Here is a 23,537-nt window from a genome sequence, read left to right as displayed (position 1 = left end):
ATTTCAACTAGCTATAGACCTCTGGGATTTTGGCTGCTTTCCCCCCTCTTTGTTTAGTTCTTGTACCTAACATGCTTTTAAAAGTGGACTTAAAAACCAAAAATGAGGAGAGGTGAAGGACAAAATAAGAGTAAATATTGTTTTTTCATGATGTTCAATAAAACCCACAAAAGCCACATCTAACAGCCTGAGAGGGAAACAGAAAATGACAGAAAACAAAGAACACACACAGCCATGACCGCCTAAAAGATATGAGGAAAAAAATGAAAAAATGCCGGAATGTGGTTCCCTTTACTTGTGCGCATAAATCACTACAAACACTTCTAAATGGTTGGCACTCTTCTGTTACACTTCTTTCTTTCACACAGCTCTGCCAATATCAGCTTGCCCCTTACTAAATGTAGATTTTGACCCCCTCCTGCTGGGCCAGGCAGGACGGCAGATCCGGCAAAGGCCTGAGGAACTGCCTTGAAACAGAAACGTAGGAGTTTGTTCTTAATGGCCCCATTCATGGATTATTGTACTTTAAATGGCAACAACTGTGGGAGTCTGTAGAGGGTCGCAGTGAGCTGAATGAGTGTGAGGAGAGCCGGCCTGCGCAGTTGAAAAGATGTATAATGAGGGTAAGCAGCACTAAAAAAAAAAAAAGTTTGATGGCTGCATGTTGAGACCCCTGTGGTTTGTAGTCAGACCCCAGCCAGTCTGGGCAGTGATTATCAAAAAAAAAAAAAGATGCTCAGTCATTTTTATTAACTTAGAGGTTTAGCTTTCTAACGCCAACTGGACATGAGCTAAACTGCACTGCAGAGACAGACTAAACAGAGCAAGCCAAAGATTTACATCCGTTTAATCACAGACATTTTATCAAACACCAAAACAAGTGTGGAGCACATCTGCAGCCCTTTCAAGGCCATGACATTTTTTTTCTGTGTTCTCAAACACCAGATGTTCAGGTGTCAGCAGGAATTTTGGCCAGTGTGAAAACACCTTAAACTAACAAGTCATGGGGACTGTATAAATGCTGCCAGTTGAACTGATTAAAGAGATTTTTTTTCTTCTTCTTCAAAGATTCATGATGTTAGCTTGGTATTGCCAGAAAGCATTTGCCACTATGTATTTGTTTGAAATGTCTCACCTCATTTTAAATGTTCCTGTTATGTTTTGGAGGGAGCTATGAAATAACTAAAACTTCAAACGAAAAGCTTTAAAAATGCTCCCCAGTTTTGACATTTTCTGTTCTCACTAAAATTTATAGTTGAAGTTTATAAAAACAAGAAGGGCAGTCCAAGTAAAGCTATGCCATCTATAAATCATATATATAGTAATAGTCCAGTATGCATGTGCTAAAACAGGTTTTGCAACTTTGAACATGCATAAAACAGTTCATTTTTGTTTTTATGCAAGTACATTATCTTTAAATGGATAATAAGGTGAAATACAGGACACACGAACACATCACCGTACCTCTCCTCTGTGGCCCACATAGATGAAGGCACACATGGGCTTGAAGGCGCCGGTGCCACAGGCCAGCAGGTGGGTGCGGTTGTAAGGCTGCAGAAGACGAACGAAGTTGGCACACTCTGTCTGCAACACACAAATAAACGCAAACATGCAGTTCTTAAAACACCGTCATGAGGTTTTAATTAACGGCATCTGAAAGGAAAAGGCTTTAGATACTGACAGATAAAATGGTAAATGTTTACAGTGCGTCAACAAGAAACTTCTGCCCCCTGAAGGATTAAAGAACTCTTTGATTTGCACAAGAGCACGTCACTTTTATAGAAACGCCCCAAAATAAATCAAATTATAGTGACTATCATCTAAGTGCAGACAAGCTGATTTCCACGGTACTAAAGCAAACCAAAATGCTGGTAACCACTGCTTATTGGTAGCACATGTAACAAAACAAACCCCAAGAAGAGTACTATCAGCAGAGATGTGAGAGTCTCTCCTAACAGTTCTTGCATCTTTAAAGGTTTGGACGTCAGCCACCAGCATGATGATGTAACAAACGCCACCACATTCTGATTAAAGGAACTTCAGTGATACCAGAAAAAGGCTTTGGCCAAAAGAAATAGAAATAGACACTGATTACCATAATTAAAAGGAAAGACAAGTCAAATTAAAAAAAACTAATGCAAATTCAAAACAAACATTTGTAACTTACACAGAGACAGGATAGAGACAAAAAGTCCAGATGGAAGAAAAGGAACAAGAGCAAAAGCAGCAGTGAGTGAGGAAACAAGGAAACAAGTGTCACAATTTGTGTCCTACACAGAGATCCAAAGGAAGCAGGAAGTACAACTACTTCCTTTTGCCTTTCTGCAAAAACAGCAGCTGATAAAAAACTGTGTCTGCCCAAAAGAAACTGGTCGGCTGGATGTTATTCCCTGAATTTAACCAGGTCAAACTCATACAGACAGTTCCTGTGGGTTTGGATGGGGTTTGTTATTTCCTCTTTGTTACAACCTGAACCTGCTAATCACTTCGAATATTATCAGTTTGTTTCACCATTTTTTAAAAATAATTTCTGTTGTATTTTCATCCCTTATCTACACACAGACCCGTTTTGGAGTTTTACAAGTGGATGATGTGTTTCTCTGTGTGTGTGGGCCCTTCCCTTGTCAAAGTTGCTGTCAGCTCTTCTTCATCGTTGTTCATCATCTTAAGTGCTTTGGCAACGCTGCAGACCTGATGTAAACCATTTTACTAAGATATGAGCCACAGTTTACATCACAGTGCTGCTCTTTCAAAGACCCATTCCTACACCAAACAGAGCCAGGTCAGTGACACATTTATATGAACTAAATATGCAATGCAAATGGAAAAAAAATGACTTGACTTACAGTTTATTGAATGAATCCAATGTGACGTTCACATGTGATCTCTTTAATATGAACCGAGTCCAGGCAGTAAAAAGTTGTTTGTAGTATTTTATTAATCCTCATATTAATTTACTTTTTCCTCCTTAACCACAGGGTCAATCGCTCAACTTTCATTTTTTCACAGAAAACAGGCAGAGGGGTGGAGTACAGCAGCCCACATGACATAATGACACTATCACATATGGCGTAGGTGATGATGTATACCCCTATGTGAGGATGTAACTCGTTCAAAATCAAACGTCTCTTTGGAACGGCTCTATGAAACAAACAGCTCGTCAAGATCTGGATCCTTTTAAAGAGTTTTTAAAGAGTCATCTCTCGTATTAATCATGAATCAGCATATTTCTCTTGTGTTCCAAATAAACCTTCCCTCCACTTAAGGCCTAACATGATTTAGGATCATACTATTAGTATTATTAATGATAATACTTCAGTTTGATGCTGTTATTTGGTGATTTTAAACTTGATTTGGAATGAAAGCATCGCTCACAAAAGATTGAGGCTTCCACGATCAAAGATGAAACTAAACTAACTAAACTGAACAACAAATATTCAATTCAATTCAAAAATACTTTATTGATCCAAGAGGGAAATTGGGTAAATATATAAGATAAATCACTGAAATGTTTAATCACCAGATACCTTCATAAGTGATTGAAGAAAATTCTGTAACTGATTAACTGAATATTAGAATCAGTTTTGTATTTTATACATTCTGATCATTTCAGTCTGTAAGGTTAAAACAGACAAAGAGTTGGTGTGTGTCTTATCAAGTGTTCTTTCTTTAGTCTAAACAAAATAAGTTATGTTCTGTCATCTGATGTAAAAGGTAACACCTCCAAGGGTGGAACCAGGAAAAAAGATACATTATAAGCTCAACTCATTATTATTATTACAGAAGTAAGAAGTTGTCGGTGTTTTGCAGAGAGTCTGCTCAGAGCAGAGCTCTTGTCTGTTTGTTTTGGTTCAGCCCAAGGTCTGCAAGAGGCCTGTGAACGTTGAATAGATTAAAATGTGAAGAGAATGGACCATACAAAACCAGTAATGGATTCTGAACGACGGTTTTACTGCTCACGGCTCAAGCAAAAATCAGCGCTGCCGGAAAACTGGAAGTGCCGCTCATTTTAACATAGCTCTTCAGTGTCTGGCACGTCCCCTACAGGCCTACAGCTGAGTCACACGGTTTTATATGTGTTGTTATGTGTTTCAAGCATGTAACTGAAACTATTTTAATCAAGACATAACAATAGTTACACAATAGTTTATTAGAATCAATACTTAAGGCACAGTATGTAGGATTTGTTGTTTACAGCGACATCTAGTGGTTGAGTGGTTGAATCATCCTCCCTGGTCCTCCCCCCACCCCCACCCCCTGTTTCCAAACACAAAGGAGTTGCTACGGTGTCTCTCAGGTGTCAAAAACCTTTGATAATTCCAACCGCGATGTCTACCAGCAGCTTCAGGGCTAGTGATGTTTCAAGTGGTAAGATTATGAGCTTTAATAAGTAAAATTATCCCAGCTACAATGACACACAACAAATATTACATTTACACTCACCGGCCACCTTATTAGGTACACCTGTCCAACTGCTCGTTAACACTTAATTTCTAATCAGCCAATCACATGGCGGCAACTCAGTGCATTTAGGCATGTAGACATGGTCAAGACAATCTCCTGCAGTTCAAACCGAGCATCAGTATGGGGAAGAAAGGTGATTTGAGTGCCTTTGAACGTGGCATGGTTGTTGGTGCCAGAAGGGCTGGTCTGAGTATTTCAGAAACTGCTGATCTACTGGGATTTTCACGCACAACCATCTCTAGGGTTTACAGAGAATGGTCCGTAAAAGAAAAAACATCCAGTGAGTGGCAGTCCTGTGGGCGGAAATGCCTTGTTGATGCCAGAGKTCAGAGGAGAATGGGCAGACTGGTTCGAGCTGATAGAAAGGCAACAGTGACTCAAATAACCACCCGTTACAACCAAGGTAGGCAGAAGAGCATCTCTGAACACACAACATGTCGAACTTTGAGGCAGATGGGCTTCAGCAGCAGAAGACCACACCGGGTGCCACTCCTTTCAGCTAAGAACAGGAGACTGAGGCTACAATTTGCACAAGCTCATCGAAATTGGAAAAGAGAAGATTGGAAAAACATTGCCTGGTCTGATGAGTCTCGATTTCTGCTGCGACATTCRGATGGTAGGGTCAGAATTTGGCGTCAACAACATGAAAGCATGGATCCATCCTGCCTTGGATCAACGGTTCAGGCTGGTGGTGGTGGTGTCATGGTGTGGGGAATCTTTTCTTGGCACTCTTTGGGCCCCTTGGTACCAATTGAGCATCGTTGCAACGCCACAGCCTACCTGAGTATTGTTGCTGACCATGTCCATCCCTTTATGACCACAATGTACCCAACATCTGATGGCTACTTTCAGCAGGATAATGCGCCATGTCATAAAGCTGGAATCATCTCAGACCGGTTTCTTGAACATGACAATGAGTTCACTGTACTCWAATGGCCTCCACAGTCACCAGATCTCAATCCAATAGAGCATCTTTGGGATGTGGTGGAACGGGAGATTCGCATCATGGATGTGCAGTCGACAAATCTGCGGCAACTGTGTGATGCCATCATGTCAAYATGGACCAAAATCTCTGAGGAATGCTTCCAGCACCTTGTTGAATCTATGCCACGAAGAATTGAGGCAGTTCTGAAGGCAAAAGGGGGTCCAACGCGTTACTAGCGTGGTGTACCTAACAAAGTGGCCGGTGAGTGTATAGTATTACAACTAAAACCGTTTTTGACGCCGCCACCGCAGTTTGTCCTTCATGAGCCTTCGTAGACAAGATGGCGGTCCAAGATGGCGGCTGCCTGTAATGGCCACCCACGACCATGGAGATATAAACAGCTTTTTATAAGGTAAAAATAATAAAACAAGGTCTTTGTCTGCAATGATTAGACAYGTTTTTTATTATTGTCATTAGTGATTATCTCAATTTCAGCCAAAAGAATTAACAAAATCCTACACACTGTGCCTTTAAAAAAGGAAAAGTATGAAATGGTGTGGTGCTTTTAAATCAGTATCTAAATAACTAATAAATTTCTTCATGTCGATCCACAATGCGAGGTGTCACAGCAAAACAATAAGTGAGGCAGGAAGAACTGGGGTAGTTGAGCAAATGTCTCAGGTATTGGGACATTTGTGCGCAGCAGCAGAATGTGCCGTAAAGAAAATGACTGTAAGCTGCTGTTTGGTCACAATGCTTATCAAAATAATTTTATCACTCCAGGGTGCCAGCCTCTGCAGTGGGAAGAGCAGTTTAACCTGCTAACAGAAACGTAATGATATCAGGAAACGATTTCAAGAAATCTGCAGAACCATCCTTGTGTCGCTGGCTTGGGGTGGACAGCTGTGAGTTTCAACCCCTCAGACATCACCGAGTCAAGAGCTGTCTTTCATCACAACTGATTGAAGCCCATGAACAGGGGATTAGGCACATTAAGCACATGGGTAAGGAATGACTTTTTAAGCACTACAATATGTATCTGTTCCCACAAACGTCACTCAGCTTTACAGTGCAAAGACAAGCCTTCAGTTCAACTTTTCCAAAGGAAGTATTGAGTTCTCTGAGCTCTGTGGCCTCTGAGACGGACTGGTGCTCAGAAATCTGAACTGCGATCAGAGGAATCAGTATTCCAGATGTTTTAACGGATGCTGAATGCACCAACTAATAAATAAAGATAATTTAGGTGTTCTTGGCGAGATGTGATGACAGCAATAATGCAGAAAATTACACTGAGTCTTTAAAGCAGGATGTGTTGGCTTGGAGTCAAATGTTCCAGAGTAGTTCAAGAATTTTTCAACAAGACAATGCGAAACCTCACTCAGCACACATTGTTGAAGTAGATCATCATGAAAATAACGAAACTGCCTGAAGTCCTCTCCTGTAAACTACAAAAATAACTTGCTTAAAAGACAAATAAGAAAAGTAACATCCAAACTGCACTGCAAATCTCTAACCAAGTCTAAATCTAATAGATGAACTTGTTTTGAGAATGATATACTGTACTAGCAGAATATGGAGCCCGTTCTCATGCCCCCCGCGTCAACATATTGACGCTTGGTCAGCGTCAATATGTTGACGCCGGGGGTAGCCCCCGCGTGTCCATTCTATACGAGATGAGGCAGAGGAGGACGAGTCTCTGAAGACAGACCCTAAAGTTAACCAATAACCCTGATCCCTCATGTTAACCATTTTCCCAGACCCCAAATTTAACCTATGTACAGCCTATCCCAGCCTATCTCAAAGTAACCATTATCCCTGACCACAGACCTTAAAGTTAACCATTAATCCTGATCCCTCATGTTAACCACAGACCCCAAAGTTAACCATTAATCCTGTGACGCAACCCAGAAAAGCCGCGGGCGGCAAGGATGGACACGTCAATATGTTACGAGTCCGACATGAGAACATGTTAGAATGTGTTAGATTATTAATATTTTTAAACTGGAATGTTTTTCTTATTTCAGTAAGTGTAACTGTCTTACTGCACTAGCAGATTATTTCATTTAATTTGAGAAGATTCACTACAGTCTAGTATTTAAAACTTATTTTTACATGGCTACTTTTTGCAGTGTAATAAGCAGAAAACATCTACATTACAAAGTGCTCCAAGCTTTACTGAAACGATATCCAGTTTAAAATGTAGGAACAGATTCAAATAAACAAATTAAATGAATCTGACAAGACAGAACATGAAAAGTGTGTCAGAATTATTATTCTGTTCTCACTAAATTTGGCTTTTTCTTCACTGTCACACCAAACTGATTTGAGACCAATTATCCCGCAAGTAAATAAATGCTGATTATAGAGAAAATCTGTTGTGATTTAAAGGTTCTGTCTGCTGTGTTGCCATTAAAAACATCTGCAGAATATTTATCTGTGGCCAGCTGAACAAGACTGTCCTGCACAGAAGGGTGCGCTCTGTTCTGTGCTTCTGTGTTAAAGTTGAACGGAGCTGAACTGACCCAGATTGTGTAGAAAGATTCCTCTCTTGTGCTTCAGTTTTACCAGAGATGTTAGCTTTAGAAGCCTGTGCTGCCTTGGAGACTGAAACTCGGAATGAAACGTTGAAAAGATGAAATACGCCCGCACTCTCCCAATGTGGGATTTTGGGTTTTACAATTCTGTGTGGTCTTTGTGAAATTAAGTGGCTGCAGAGGGTGATTTAGTTGGGAAAAAAAAGTGGTTTGAATATCAAAACACCCAGGGATCGAAGGGATTATTCTGAAAGTTGCAGCATAAATAGCCAGAGTCAGGACAAGCTGTAGAAAACAAAAACCTTACAATGCTGCTTTTATTCAACTCTGATTTTTTTTAAAAACAGATTGAATGACCACAGTAATGTATACAGTCAGTCAAATATTTGAAATTTCCCACATCATTTACATTTTTGTGTCTCAGAATTTTGACCTGTACAGTGTTGCATTTTTAACTCAGAAGTGAATAATTACCATAAACAAATTACAGTGCAGCCTGTAAAGCCATTTTTCAAGTTACAACTGATTTTTTACCAGAATATGGTGTTTTGTTAGGTTAAACAAAAAGACAGTGTGATTCCACTAATGGCTTAAAAGTTCACCAACAGGTCAACGTGTCAAAGAAAATAGTTTTTTTCCCCCTGAATTATAAGTTACAACTGAATAAAACCAGAAGGGTGAGTGGCTGAGTTCAGAAATCTAGCAGCAGAACTATACGTTTTTCTATGGAAATCAAGAGTGTGGGGAGGTACAATCTTAGATAAACAGTACAATTTGTGCTTCTTGGCCATAAATTTTATGACAGGAATACCGAAAAGCTCAAAACAAGTCAATAGCGACAGCTAAATAAGCTGTTTATGACAGAGAGATGTGTGCAAATTTATGTGTGCAACCTGCTCAGCTCTACCGCTCGTCCCACAGATGCACGTTCCTTACAAGTGTGGCACCATTTAAAAGGGATTTGCAATGGCATATGATATATTGCCAAGAAACATTTTTACAACAATAATAAAAATCTAACAAACACAAATGTCCTTATTTTGTGCTAAGATTTATTTAAAATATTGAAAAATTTAAATATAAAATTCTAACGGCTTTGATTCATTAAATTGGCACACGATGTTGCACATTTTCTCCCACCGTTTCCAGATATTATGAGGATTTAATTGGTAGCAAAAAATTTAAAAAGTAAATGCAGCTTCTACCTCCGCTTAACATTCATTATAATCTTAACAGGGCAAACTCTACTGTGTGCTCAGAATTATTCTCTTAGATTTTACCTAATAAAATGATTTTTGAAACATTAAGCAGAACTGACAGTTTGGGTCCCTGAGGCTTTAAGCATTTTTACTTTTATGGTCACTGCTAAGGTAAATCTCAGTGCCGGGCTTAATGAATTTGGGGAAAATGCACCAGAATCTTTGGCAGTCATACATGTTTCATGAGTCAAAAGGAAAAAAATTGTATAGGTCCTCTGGACGGGTTCTTCTTTAATGAAACGTTTCGTCTCTCTTCCAAGAGACTTCTTCAGTCTGAGAGTTTCAGGCAAAATTCAGGCTTTTGAGTCCTGCCTCCAGGTGACTGATACTCACATCACATGGCTATCGCTGACACCTAATTAACACCTATTGTTAACAGGGGGTGGAGTGATACTGGCAATGGCAGCGCTGTAGGCAGCTGAAGTAGGCTACTCTTTTTTTCTTTCTTTCTTCTTGTTAATTTTATTGAACAGAAGGTTACAGAAACATTACAAATATACAATTTTTATACTTTCAAGAGTGGGCAGAAGTATAGTTATATTATCCCACCTCTTCTCCTGCAACCTTATTCCATCACTTCTTAGAGATCAAGAAAATTATTCTTAGTTTCTTAAAAAAACTAATGTTTCCAACAACACTTTCTCTTGCAATTCCTTTTTAGTTTAAACACTTTGAAACTTGAGACAGTTTTTTTTTCAAGATTAAACTCCAATTTACAAGTTTGCCCTTAATATTTATAATTTTACCAATGCACCAAGATAGAATTAGTTTCTACTACTGTATTAGCAGAATTATTTCCTTTAAGAATGTCTTCTATATAAAAGTAAATGTGTTACTGCATGGTATCCTTAACTAACTTAAAAATCAATCAAACTGAATTGTCAATCATCATGAATCGTCGTGAATTGTCGTGAATCAAATTGGGTTCCTGTGAATCAAATCGAATTGATTTGGGAAATCTGAATAGATACCCAGCTCTAACTGGCACCATCTAAGTATTTTACTTAAATCAATGATATCGTAATTAGTTATGACATCATTTTAATTAAATACCACGAAGATTAAAACAACGTTTTGTATCTAAACCTACAAAAACGCAGTCTACACAGGCAAAGATGTAAACTGCTTGTGTAAATACATTCACCTAAAACCTGAACATTATTTTGCAACCTTTTCTGTTACGTTCTGAAATAAACAGCTCTCTCACTGATGCTTTTTGATCACATTCCAAGCAAAACATGCAAATAGATGAAGCAGAAAAATGCAACAACTGGAGCAAGACAGTGCAAGTTTCTTTGGAATCACTGAATACCTCCTCCTCCTGCTTGGTCTTTATTTGTCTAAGATGTGAATAATGACTGAGACAGCTACGAGGTCGGGACTCTATGAGGAAATGCTATCATTAAAAACATGCTTAAAGTTGTTTTGGCACTTGTTGAGGGAAGGTTGGCGATGCGAGCAAAGACTGTTTTAATCAGTGCATCGACATGTTTGATTGTCATGCAATTTTTAAAATACCTATTTTTGCTTCAGTGAATGCAAAGTTAAATGCAGAAACTTACCTTTACTATTAAAACTAAAGCTTTGTTTATATAACACTGCCTTCTTTTTGTAATTTGGTCTCATATGCACACACACAGTAAAGTAAAAAGAAACAACGTGAACACCTTTCACCTCTTAACCCCTGCCTCCTTTGTGTCTGTGGTAAACAGACATGCCTTGCAAACATGAGATGTAAAACATGTGGCCAAGTGTTCCAGTCTCATTAGTCTCTTCCCTTGTAAATGCCACAGAATACACTAATTCATCCAGTTTGACACCAAAGGTCTCATAGAAAACAGAAAACGTGAAGAAATGAAGGAATATGTCTAACTTAACAACGGCAGACAAACGTTTCAATTTGTTTCCCAGAGAAACAGGCAGATTCCCTGGTTTCCTTTTCTACAGGGAAGATGAAGTTACCCCCAAACTGATAATGGCTTGTGCCTTTGCTCAGCTGCAGGCAGGACAGCAGCTCACACGTCTAACACCATGTGAAACCAGTGTGCAGCACGTAGGAAACACTTAATAAAACTGATATAAGACACTCTGGACACACCTGCCACTTCAAAACATATATAATGTATAGCAGTATACACACAGAAACATACAATGACTAAGTTGTTCCAGATGGGAAGACTGTCAGCCATCCTGCTGTGTGCAAAAAGGGTGTAAAAATCAGTGTTTTTAAAACATGTGCAGCTTGCGAATACATTTATAGCTAAACAAAATATTCTTAATACCAATGTGAAAATTAAGTTTATTTTCCTGAAATGACTAAAACTAGCACTAATTCCCGTATTTTAAAACCTTTTACTTTTGATGTTTGCTTTTGTATCAGTCCTATTTTTTGTTTCACCTGTTTGAACTGTTCCACAGAATATTTAACACAAATCATGATGCCATGATGGAATTTATTTTGTAATGTAATTGCAATTTTAGTAAATCCTGTTTTATAGTACAGTGAGATTTTTCTCAAGATTGTGGAAACATTGGCGTCATCATTTATTTGTGACTCAGTGAATATGTCATGTTTATTTTTATTCTTTCTCTTATTTTGTTTTTACCTTTTTTTCTACTATGGACCTTTTTTGTGTCTGGAATAAAGATTGATTGATTGATATTTTTACTTCTTTATCCGTGCAGAAATATTAAATAGCTTTAAATATGTCTTCATTACCCAAACGCAAGTTTTACTTGCTTTTGAATTTATCATTTTCAAACTTCTTATATAAAAAGTTTGCAAAAAAAAAATCCTGGGTCACCCCATCACAGCTTGACCTATCTAGACCAGAGGTTCTCAAACTGAGGGGTCCCAGGACCCCATAGGATCCACGAGCTGTACCTTGGGGGTCCTCAAAATATTACAATAAATTGTTGATTTTGTTTTTTGTTTTTACTTTTAGCATTGTATGCAGAACAATGTACAACTAAAACAAATTTACTAAACCAAACAAATAATAATTATTCCCATGGCAGATAGGGGTTAAAATTGCATTAAAATATTTATAAATCAGCTTGAGGTTTATGTTGTGTGTGTGTGTGTGGGGGGGGGGGGGTCCCCTGGAAATGTTTCACCTTTGTAAGGGGTCCCCAGGCCCAAATCATTTGAGAACCCCTGATCCAGGCGATAAATATTTTTAATCACACTAATAAAAACTTAATAACATAATATTTTAGCTCAAGCAAGCACGTCCAGTATTTGACAGGATTACATGATGAGTGAAGGTCAGAGTTATGTTGAGTTATTATCACTCCAAAATTTAGTTTAAAAATCTTCAGCCTTTTAAGTCAGCTCAAGCCACTTCGATTATGAAAATTTAAGGTTTTGTTGTGTTGTTTTTAACATCATGTTGTCAAATCTCAGATTTCGGTGAGAAACAAGGAGATTTTAAAAGGCAAACACTGGGACCCAGCTGGTACAGAGAAAGAACAGGAAGGGAAGTAAATTAAAAACTCAGCATGGGCAGGGGGGCTCATTACAGAAGACAGGTGGGTGTGTTTTCAGGAAACTCTAAATAGTAGACATGTAATCCCTGAAAAATGAACACCTGAAGGCAGTGAGATATCTAAAGACAAAACAGGACACATCAAAAATGGATAAACTAGAAAAGTCAAGAATAATTGTTTACCTGTTCCTTCCCCATCTGAATGCAGTCCTCTCTGTTTCCCGGTAACGGGGGCCAGTAGATCTGCCAACAAAGAGGCAAAAGAGTTTGATGAATAACTGTCTCATAACTATGTTATTGTGCAAAGAGATGCCATGCTCAGCCATATTGCAAAATGTAATTGCTTCAAGGGAGGCACATAAATTTGTGGTGCATAATACAAACATAGCTTTCAGCCTTGGGGAGTGTGGTGAACAGTAAATGTAAATTGTTCCTCAGAAATGTTCAGCTTTGCAGAAAATGGGAGCAAATGGACCAAAGCAGATCATACACACATAATGAAACCAAAGGCTTTAAAATGAAGCCTTTTAAACAAGCAGTTAAAGAGTTTATACTAGTGAACTTTTGCTTGTTAAAAATCGAAACCTTGTAGAGAAGAAACAGATGTAGTGTCGCTCTCTTTAACTCCAGAAGCCAATGATCATGATTTCACTGGGTTTGTTAAAAAATGGCAAGAAAAAGAAGCACTTTTCAGGTCTTAAAACATATCCTGCTTTAGAAAGACTTAAAGAAAGAAGAAGAAAGTTATTGTTCAGTGATGTAATGCTATAATCCCCACAATCATCATTAATTGTTGTTGTTTAGTTTTCATTATCTCTTGCAACATGGGGTTAATTGGAAGCAAACTGTTTTTACTGCATTAAAACTCCATCAAGATTTTCAGTCAACATTATTTCTCTCTTGAGAAATGTGATTGTCCCTCAGTAAATCTTCGTTTTTTGTTCCAAAAACTGAAACCAGATCTTAGGTCACAGATAAGCAGAGGAAAAGTGCTAAAATACAAACCGCCCTCAGGCTCAAATGTTTAGTGTTTTCACAGTAAAACGTTCCTTGTTTTCTGTAATGAAGTTTTCACAGTGAAGGTTCCAAGACTGATCTGGAATGTCACAAACTCCTCCTCCCAGTCCGACAACGACGTGGGAAAATTTGTTGGGTCTCAGATAACCATGAAATGAAAATTTGACCCGAGACATTGCGATTACTTTCACAATAATTTCTGTGACTCCAAAATGAAATGTAACTGTCTCTGGAAAATTCATTTATGTTGAATTTTTATGGCCGTTATAAAGCTGTTGTTTTGTGCAAACAACAAGTCTTTGTCTGGTCAAATAGGAAACTGTCTTTGTTTTGACTTACAAAGATAAAAAGCCAGTGAGGAAAAAAAAACAAAAGGTCCAGACTGGCATCACTTTGGCTTATTGTACTCAGCATGTGCATGACAACGCGTGCAGAGTTCGTGTAGCTATAGAAACATAGTGAAAATGAAAAGGAAGCTGTATTAAAAAAAACACTTTGTTGTTTCAGCTCTGAGTCACATTCTCTTCTGGTTCTTATCACACAGATTTTGGGTCAGCAGGAAAACTGAGGACAGATTTCATCTCCTTTGTTATAAATCTGGAAACACCTGCAGCACTGTTATCTGCAGGAATCAGAAGGACTGAAACTAATTAAGCTCTACATCTGATTGTTTTTTGTTTCAAACTGTTGGCCGTGCAATGGACAGGTGACCTGCAGACTGTACCTCTCCTCTGATCCGATACACAAGTATAAAAAAGGATCATATCTTTTATATCTAAGAGTTGCATTGAAGCAAGATCTGCATCACACCAAACTCAAACTTTAAATGCTTTACTGAGATTAATCTACTATTCAGTCAGACCTCCTCTAAACCTGCCTCATGAATATATCAAACAGTGTTTTGCAATTTTATCCATTGTCTAAAAGTCTCTTAGGCTCTTAAGGATGGTTCTTGCCCCCTGCCTGCAAGCGGTGAAGGCGATTATACTGGATGCTTACATTGGTGTAAGTGTGTGCATGTGGCAGTACACTTTATAATGTGTGAAATGTTGTAACAAAAGAACTCAAGCTTGACAGACAAATAAAGTATTTGAATGGAGTGCAGCCTGTGCAGAATTACAAAAATTTGGAGGTGCACAGCCACACGTCGCGACACCGTGTGGGGATGGTGCGATTGCGTCACTGATGGCACTCGCACCGTGTTTGACACGTCAACTTTAAACCAAGCTTTGGTGGCCAAACTCCACCTTCCATTCTTGTTAAAACCTTTGATAAATTATTTCATTCAGACAAAGCGACTCCGCCTCAGAAATGTGCTGTTTGATTTAATGTTTTCTTAGATTTTTTTAATAACCTTTTAATCTGCAAAAACTCTTTTCAAGATGGGAATCAAACAACATTCACAAACAAAAACTGTCCTTCGACATTAAACTGCATCTGTAAATAAACAGGGTCTTTTGAAGGAACAGAAGAGTCTGGAACAATACTAATAGTCAACCAAAATCATAGGGAAAAAAATAATTAAATTAAAACCAAAATAGATCAAACAGATCACATAAATTATACTTTGAACTGCTGTAAACAGCAGCAGTTCAGAGACAACAAATATCAGAGATTTGTTGATGTTTATTTGCCCTTAAAGTAACCCAACATTCAAAAGCTAAGTAAGATCCAACTGTGGTAGAAAAATGCTTGATTCAAAAATTGGACTAAAGCACCAAAACCATTAAAACTCTCTAAAACAATAAAATAAAAAAGTGTTCCAACAGAAAATAACACAACTTTTCAACACATGCTCTGCGTTCATCAACACAGCACTTCTAACACAGTATTCTTTTCAGGCCAAATGGGATTACTCTGGTGTTCTAAGTAAGCTGGGCCAGGCGCCATCTCCACAATCACCAAGGTAGCCCAACTCGCACAGCTCAGTGAAGGTAACCAAACCCCGAGCAAAATAAACGAGTTGTCTGAACGTGAAGAAACACAAGAAACGTCTGCAACAGCTAATCCCATTCACACTTTGAAAAACATCCAAATGAAGGAACACTTCATTTGCTCTAAAATAATCAAAGACCAAAAGTTTTAAATCCCATATGTGTTTATCTTTTAGCATTGAGTAAGAGGGGGGAAAGTAATTTTGCTGAACAATATTTTGTACAAGGGTAGGTGGTGTGATTAATGTTGAGGAAATGCCCAACTTTAAATAAGTATGAGAAAATTTAACAAAATCATACAGCTTGGACTGAGCCAGCATCATCTGATTTATACTGATTCCATACTTTGTGCAACAAAATACTGCACGTTTCATTTTACACTCTGTGCCAGATATTTAGTACAAATAATAACAAGCAGAGTAAAGGTTGTGACATTCCTGTGTTGATTTTGTTTTATATAGAAAATTTTTGTATAACTAAATTGCCAGTAAAGACTTGGATAAAGTAAAATATGTATTGTAAGCGTTCTTTTCATCCAAACTAAATCAGAACGGCCTTGAGCTCCATCTATCCAATCTGCCAGCCAGATTAGCTCACGCTAGCCTGTTTACTTAAATAATCCATTTTCTTTCTACGATCTTTCTCTCAAGTCCATCATAATTACCTTTAAAGAATTTGAAGGCTACATAATAAGAATTAGGAAAAAAAAGTATGTCTGAATAGTTCAGTTGTACTAGTTTTTATGAAGTTCAATATACACTATTTACAGTATGTTTTCTTGTTTACATGGATATGGTCTTTTTATTTGTCCTGATGTGTAAAAATAATGATAAATAATAAAATTCACAACATACTTTTTAGTTTTATGTCACCTCCACTGGCCGTAAAGGTTCCCAAAAAGGCCTCTAACAGGCCCGTGGACCACCAGTTGGTAATCATAGTTGTAGCTTGTTTTGTGGCTCTGGACACATTTTATTAGTGTGTCATAGCAGAAATGGCTCTTTTAATCGTAAAGGTTGCAGACCCCTGGTTTATGTGGGGTCCATGCATGGACCACATCTGACAAACTACCAACGGGCCATCATTCTTTGCAGTATCTGGGTCGGTGTTAGAGTGTTGTCAGTTCTGTCTCCATGGACAAGTCTCAGTCTTTTCCCATCTGTTCAGTTCTGCTCAGGTCTGTGTGTCTCTGTGGCAGTGTGTTTCCTCACTCTGTGGGCAGAGCGTCAGCTGAAGCTGGTGGCTTTATTACCCAGCATTTATTTTTTTTGTCGAGTCATTGTTTATAAGTGCGTGTGTAAACATGGGCAGCCAGTTTGGCCAAAACGTCCCGGGGATACCTGATTATTTCAAACTGTTGTGTCTAGCTCAAGCTGTATGTGCGCATCTCCAAGAAGTTTGTAGGAGCAAGTTCTGCTTTGACTCAGCCATTCCACAGGCAGCAGTCTACTGATGTCAAAGTTGTTTTTTTCGTGCAACACTCAGTTGTGCCCACTTGGATCCCCTGCTGAGGTGGTTCTGAAAGTGAGGTTGGAACCGAAAATCGAGGCACATTTGGCCGAGGCTGAACCGAGGAGGAGTGCCTGTGGAGTTGGGGCTTTAGTGCATTGTGTGGGCCAGATCTGGGTCAGAAAAAAATATATATTGTGACTAGATGAACAATTCAATCATAGCTTTGTTGTTCGATTCAGTTCATTTTTCACCACCACGCTCTTATTACTGCAGGTCTAACCTCCTGCTTCATTCTTCAATCCTTCATAAACAAGACTCCCAGGTCCTTGAACTTCTCCACTTGAATCAAAGCTTCACCCTCAACCCGTTTCCTGAAACCATTCATTTCAAGAGCTAATCTATGAGGCTGATGGGTTTTCACTTGCAAATCTTTTTACTGAGCTAATATTTGCTAAATCCAGCAGAAACAAGAATATTCGGTGTTAGCTTCCAAGAAAAAAGAAGTATCCCATGGGACCATCAAACTGGCTTTTTGTGTACTTTCACTGATTAAATCAGCGGTCACAAAGACACACACACTGGCTCACACACTTCTGTCCCTCTCTGGACCGCACTGGGGATATCAGTTTTAGACAGTTGTTTTTGTTGAGAACAAACCAGTACAGTAAAATACAGTATGAACATGTTTATGCAGCACTTTGTTTATTTCATAAACCCTTCTGGAAATTCATTCTGGTGAAATGAAACCCTAATCTAATTTTAACTCCCTTATTTCCCTGATGACAAAAGACTTTCAAGAAAAGTTCACTGGGATCTCATAAGATTCGAGTTAAATGTTTAATACTTCACTAAATCTACAAATCGTACTAAAACTCATCTACTGTTTCATGGGATAAACTGTATTTAATAAGAATTAAATTCAAATGTGAACACAGGCTTGCTGAACTAAGACACAGAAGACATGAATATTTTATATCATTTTGAAAATGATAGTGTTACCTCTGTATTTGACAAGCATCAATGATGTACTGATTAAACTCAAGGGAGTGTAAAACTACAACAACAAATCTGAGTATTTTCACTTTCACAGGTATTTCTACATCAGCAAGGTAGATACAGCTGGATGAGACATAAAATTTTACAAAGATTAGAAGGTTTAGAATCAGTAATAAAATACACTACTGATTGCAATGCAAGTGTAGTGCAACAAATGTGTGATCATATCTCGTTCAATTTATCTGAAAATTTATCTTTTATCAAATTTATTTAATTTTTTCCACGTTTCCCCTATGACGCAAAAGCAACATTACGTGAGACATCTGTGAATGTTTGGCTCCCACTCCCTGTTAATGCATGATTTATAGCTAAATAAACTTAAACAGATGTTTTACAAAGGAACGTTTCTGGAAATAAAGCAAATCTTCAGTGTCTCCTTAGTCATATATCATCCTTTTTACTGGCCTCTTACACTATATCAGTAACTGTAATACATATGCAATAAAAAATGCGCAATGCAATACCTAATCTTTGATTATACATCAATCTTGGCAAAATAACACATCTTTTTTTTTCTATTTTGCTTAAATCATTTGCTCTGTCCTGAAACCTCACCTCTTTAGATTCACTGCTGACAGGACTCAACATGAGAGAGTACAGGACGTCTTTCCCTCCCAGAAACAGACGATCGCGGTACTCATCCAGAAAGATGGCACTAAGTGAGAGATGGCCATCATACCCACTGAAGATAGATGACCGGTTGGTGGAGATCAAATCTGCAGAAAGAAAGGACAAAATGGTGAGCAGTGGAATTCAGACATTTATTTGTGTGTTGCTCATTTTAAATTTAATGATTTTTGAAGGAAACAACAGCATTTTGTGACATTTTTTGCCGTTTGGTACATGAATTTGCTCTGAGTTGTCGTGAGGAAGCAGCCAGGTGAAACAGTCAGGTGATAAAATCTATATTTACTCATTTCTTCAACCCATAAAAGAATGAATATCTGTAGCAACCAATAAAACGTAAAGATAAAGATGCATTCCTTCAGCCCTGAGAAGTCGTGAAGGTCAAGAGATTCCAGCTGCTTCCTGGATTCCCTGCTGGGTCGATGATTTTGTTCCCAAACAAACGTACCTTTTTTCTATGAATACATACTTCTTGCAATACTTACAGAAACAACACAGTGATTTTCATACACACTCAAACACACACAAAGTCGATATTGACTCGGTATGACAGAGAAAAATAAAATAGTAGAAAAGTGAACAATATTTCAAATGACTAAACATCCCAAGGTAACATTTCCTCAGTGATCCGACAGCAGCTTCAGAGTCAAAAGGTTGAGACAAAGGCTCTGTGGGTGTTGGGGAGATCGGGGTGAGTTTAAGTTCATGGAGACACAGGGTGTCTCCTCAAAATGTTTTATACACACACACACACACACACTAGAACATAAATATAACTAGTCTACTGCTACCCAGCCTTTCAGACTCCCACAGCTTCCACTCCTCTCACAAACGTCATTTAAATCTGCCTTTCCCTTTTGATTCAGTTCCTTCTTCAGCTTCCGTCTCTTCCTGTCAAGGTGAAGCCAAGAGGAGAGAAACACTACGTGTGAGAAGGTGTCGTCAGCACGCCGAGCTCTCGGTGAAAGAGTCACGGGGCCGAATCGACTTTCCGCCCGTCTCTCATCACTCCTCCGTCACACTCTGTCCCTCGCCCCGGTACCCCGCAGACGAGAATGCACACGCAAACACAGAGAGAGGGTGAGAAACGAGCTCGAGTCACTCACCACTCAGCGAGAGTATTGACAAAGTGAAGCTCGAGGGCCCCGTGATACCTTGTCCATCACTGAGGCGTGGAGATTCACACATCTGATCTGTCTCACCACAGATCCACTTCTCTCACAGCGTCTGGGTAGGCCTGGATGTTTCCCAAAGATTCCTTTCTCTTTATTTATCTTTCAGTAATTTGCTTGTTTTAGATCGCTTAATGAAATGTGTTAAAAACACGTCTGGCTCCAAATTGAATATCACTAACGGATAAATGGGTGGAACTGTGTTTATTTTAAGACAATAAAAATAATATCTGAGCAGTTTCCACCTTGTTAAAAACACAAGTCTTTGCTTTTTTGTAAATGAAAATGCAGATGAATATATATTATACAGATAACATCCATTAGATAATGAATTATTGACCACATCTTTAGTTCAAGCCTTTTTTTGCAACAAATAGACAGCTGTGTTTTTTCTTTTTTATAAATAACATACAGTTCATCCAACTTAAACAAGTAAATTCAAACCACCTTTGCTCTGAATCATTTTCATTACAAGAAGAAGCTACAGATTTATAAGCGTAGCCCAAAAAACTGTTCCTTTTTACTTTGTTTTCATCACAGCAGTCAGATCAAAACCAAGGCCAAATAGTAGAAACCGTGTCCTCTGCTGAGGCTCATCACTATCAGAGATGATTAAATGTTGTTAGAAAACACTCCTAATTAGACGGCAATGATAGGAAGAGTTTGGCCAATAAGACAGAAAACTCTGCAGCTGCTGGCAAGAAAATAATGAGGAGACAGAAAGTAGGAAGGGATTTTCAGAAGAGGTAGAGAGGGAGTTCGTCGAACTTCGACAACATTAAAGCTAGGAAGTTGGAAAGAGTCGGAAGGCAATGTGGCTTTTATGAGCAGCTGAGAGTAAGAAAATAATGAGCAGGAAGAAAAAAGATGCAGAGAAAGCCACGAGGCAGGATGACAGCTGATGGGTTTGGGGACTCTATTGAAAATAAAAGAAACTCTGCAAAAACAGTAAGAAAATGCACTTGCTGTTTTAGTTTGCACCAAATTGCCTTACAAATGTTGCAAAAAGTTTTTGAAAAGATTATTTTTTCATTCAAATTTGAAGATTTGTGCGTATTATTAAAACTTCAGTGCATTTGTGTGACTTAAAAAGCAACATTTCGCTAATTATAGCTTTATTTTTGAATATTTAAAAGTTACACTCATTAAGAAATATATTAAAGTTCCTGACTACCATGGATTATTTATGAAAATAAGTTTCAGAGGGGAAAATCACAAATACTGATTATAAGATTCCAAGAAACAAATTAATAAATGAGCAATTTCATTTTTGCAAAATGAAAAGATAGTTTAATAACAAAATTCTGGTTTAGAATCTAAAGTTTGATGCAAAATTGATTAAAATTGTGTACATGCTCTTTTTATTTATTAGGTCAAAAGCAATGTGTATCAACCATAGAGGTCAAAATTAAACTTTTCAGAACAACGAGGACTTAAACGTGTGAAGTTTTTAAGGAATTACAGCTACGTTAAACATACAGTATCAGTGTCAAAGTGTTACGACAGAAAACATGTCAGTAATAAATTTGCTTCTAGAGATAAATAAATAATGTGATCCCTGTGAAGTTCATGTGTGGACGTGTGTCCTATAGAGGTCAGTACTGGAATGACCCCATACACGTCTCAATTAAAAGCTCTGTGTTCACACAAAAACATACATCCAAGTTTTAATTCATAGAGTTCTGTTCTTTGTGCTCAAGTAAAGTAATAAAGTTTTATGACCAGGATTAGAGATTTGCATTTTCAGACAAAGTGAGCACTTCCTTCGGGGATTATTTTATGACCTGAATCTACAATCGTCTTCTGTTCTGGTGGTCACCTCAGGAGGATCGGCTCTGGCTGGAAAAGTTTAATGCACAACAGATCCTTTAAGATCAGCTCATATTTACCAGACATGCTAATATACTGTATCATGTAAGGATCTTGGAGGTCCAACAGGACCTGGGGTCTAAGGTTTAGAAGGGAGTCTTAAATAAAATGTTGGGCGTGCTGTAAACTGTAAATTCTCATCACATTCAGTGACGTAAAGTTTCAGTAACAGGAAATAAACAATTTAAATGTTGTGTTGAAATCTAACGCATATAACAAACCAGTTTGAGTAGGATTTTTTTTCCGAAGCCACACTAAATTTAAATTATGATGTAGACAGAAAATCAGAATTGAGTAAACCTTTCAAATTATAACTTTTTGTGCTGCTGTGTTGCATTTTTATAACACAGGTAGTGAAACCAAATCGATTTTAACTGATCAAATGAATTTATTATGAATGTGAACTTGAAAATGAGATAAAACAAGAAAAGAGAAGATATTTAAATAACACAGATGTGGAATTTTAACTTTCATGTTGAACTTTTTTTAAAATTATGATTATCCAATGAACCTTTGAAGAGAATGAAGAAAAACTGTGCTGAAGGCAAGAGCTTATAGACCCTGATCTGACATGTTTCTGTGGTTAAACCACATTCCTCTGCAATGACAGGAGTCAATATTAACTCAGACAGTGGAAGCCTTTGATACTTCAACATTAACTCATGGAACCACAGGCTTTAGTTTTTCATGTCTCTGTTCTCATGTACACATGGTGCTGGAGTGAAATTTCTCCAGAGAGAGTATTTTTGGACAAATGATGTGATCATGGTTATCAAAAACATGTTTAATGATTACTGGCTTTCATCTAAATGGCTCAAATGCATTTGACAAATATAAGATAAATATGGATTTCTTGAAAATGCATGCAACACTTTTTTTTTACCATTGTTTCATCATTTGCTTAATTTATGTATTGTGCAGTCTATTTTCCCTGATGCCTGGAAGTTTGCTCAGATTACTCCCATTTTTAAAGCTGGGATCCAACAGAAGTTTCAAACTATCAGCCAATTTCTGTTCTTACTATTTTTTCTAAGTTACTTGAAAAAACATTATTTAATCAACTACTTCAGCATCTAGAAGCTAATAATATGCTAAGCAATAGCCAACATGGTTTCTGCACGTCGGGGTCAAACATGTCTGCATTAATTTTATTCACTGAACAAATACGTGCTGCTTTGAACAAAGGTCAAGTAACTGGTGCTGTATATATTGATTTTCATAAAGCGTTTGACACAGTTGATCATTATACTCTCTTACAAAAGTTGATTTCTTTTCAACTTTCATCATCTGCAATGCAAATGTTTTCCTCTTATTTGACTGATAGGTGTCAGGTTGTGAAACATGGAAGCTCTGTGTCCGGGTCTGTGCCCTGTTCTGTGGGAGTTCCGCAGGGTAGCATACTGGGCCCATTGCTTTTCCTATTATACATAAATGACCTTCCAAAAATATTGAAGTATTCAAATATTTTAATGTATGCTGATGATACTATTCTTTTTTGTCTGATTTCAATATTGAATCTATTAATAGTCAGTTACAAGCAGATCTTCAGACATTTCATGGTTGGCTTCAAGATAATCTTTTGTCACTTAATGTTAAAAAAAACTGTGTGCATGTATTTTCCTCACCCAGGAGACATTTCAATRTAACAAATCAACTCACTTTTTTAAACAAACCCCTTGATATTGTCACTACCTACAAATATCTTGGAATTACTTTGGATTCTCATTTGACTTATCGTGA

At 37.9% G+C, this 23,537-nt stretch overlaps 1 protein-coding gene across 1 annotated transcript in view; it reads right to left on the bottom strand.

The window, feature by feature from the left end:
• The window catches only part of sema3bl (sema domain, immunoglobulin domain (Ig), short basic domain, secreted, (semaphorin) 3bl), a gene marked incomplete at its 5' end in the record, with an annotated part of 57,089 nt that overhangs the window by 23,147 nt on the left and 10,405 nt on the right, over window positions 1–23,537 (bottom strand). Inside the window, 3 exon segments of the mRNA XM_014001739.1 lie at window positions 1,465–1,584; window positions 12,854–12,913; window positions 18,685–18,845. Of these exon segments, the coding sequence (XP_013857193.1) occupies window positions 1,465–1,584; window positions 12,854–12,913; window positions 18,685–18,845 (341 nt within the window).

Source organism: Austrofundulus limnaeus, unplaced genomic scaffold, assembly GCF_001266775.1.
Source record: "Austrofundulus limnaeus strain Quisiro unplaced genomic scaffold, Austrofundulus_limnaeus-1.0 Scaffold10, whole genome shotgun sequence".
Lineage (NCBI taxonomy): Eukaryota > Metazoa > Chordata > Actinopteri > Cyprinodontiformes > Rivulidae > Austrofundulus > Austrofundulus limnaeus.
This window is presented reverse-complemented; position numbering and strand designations above follow the sequence as displayed.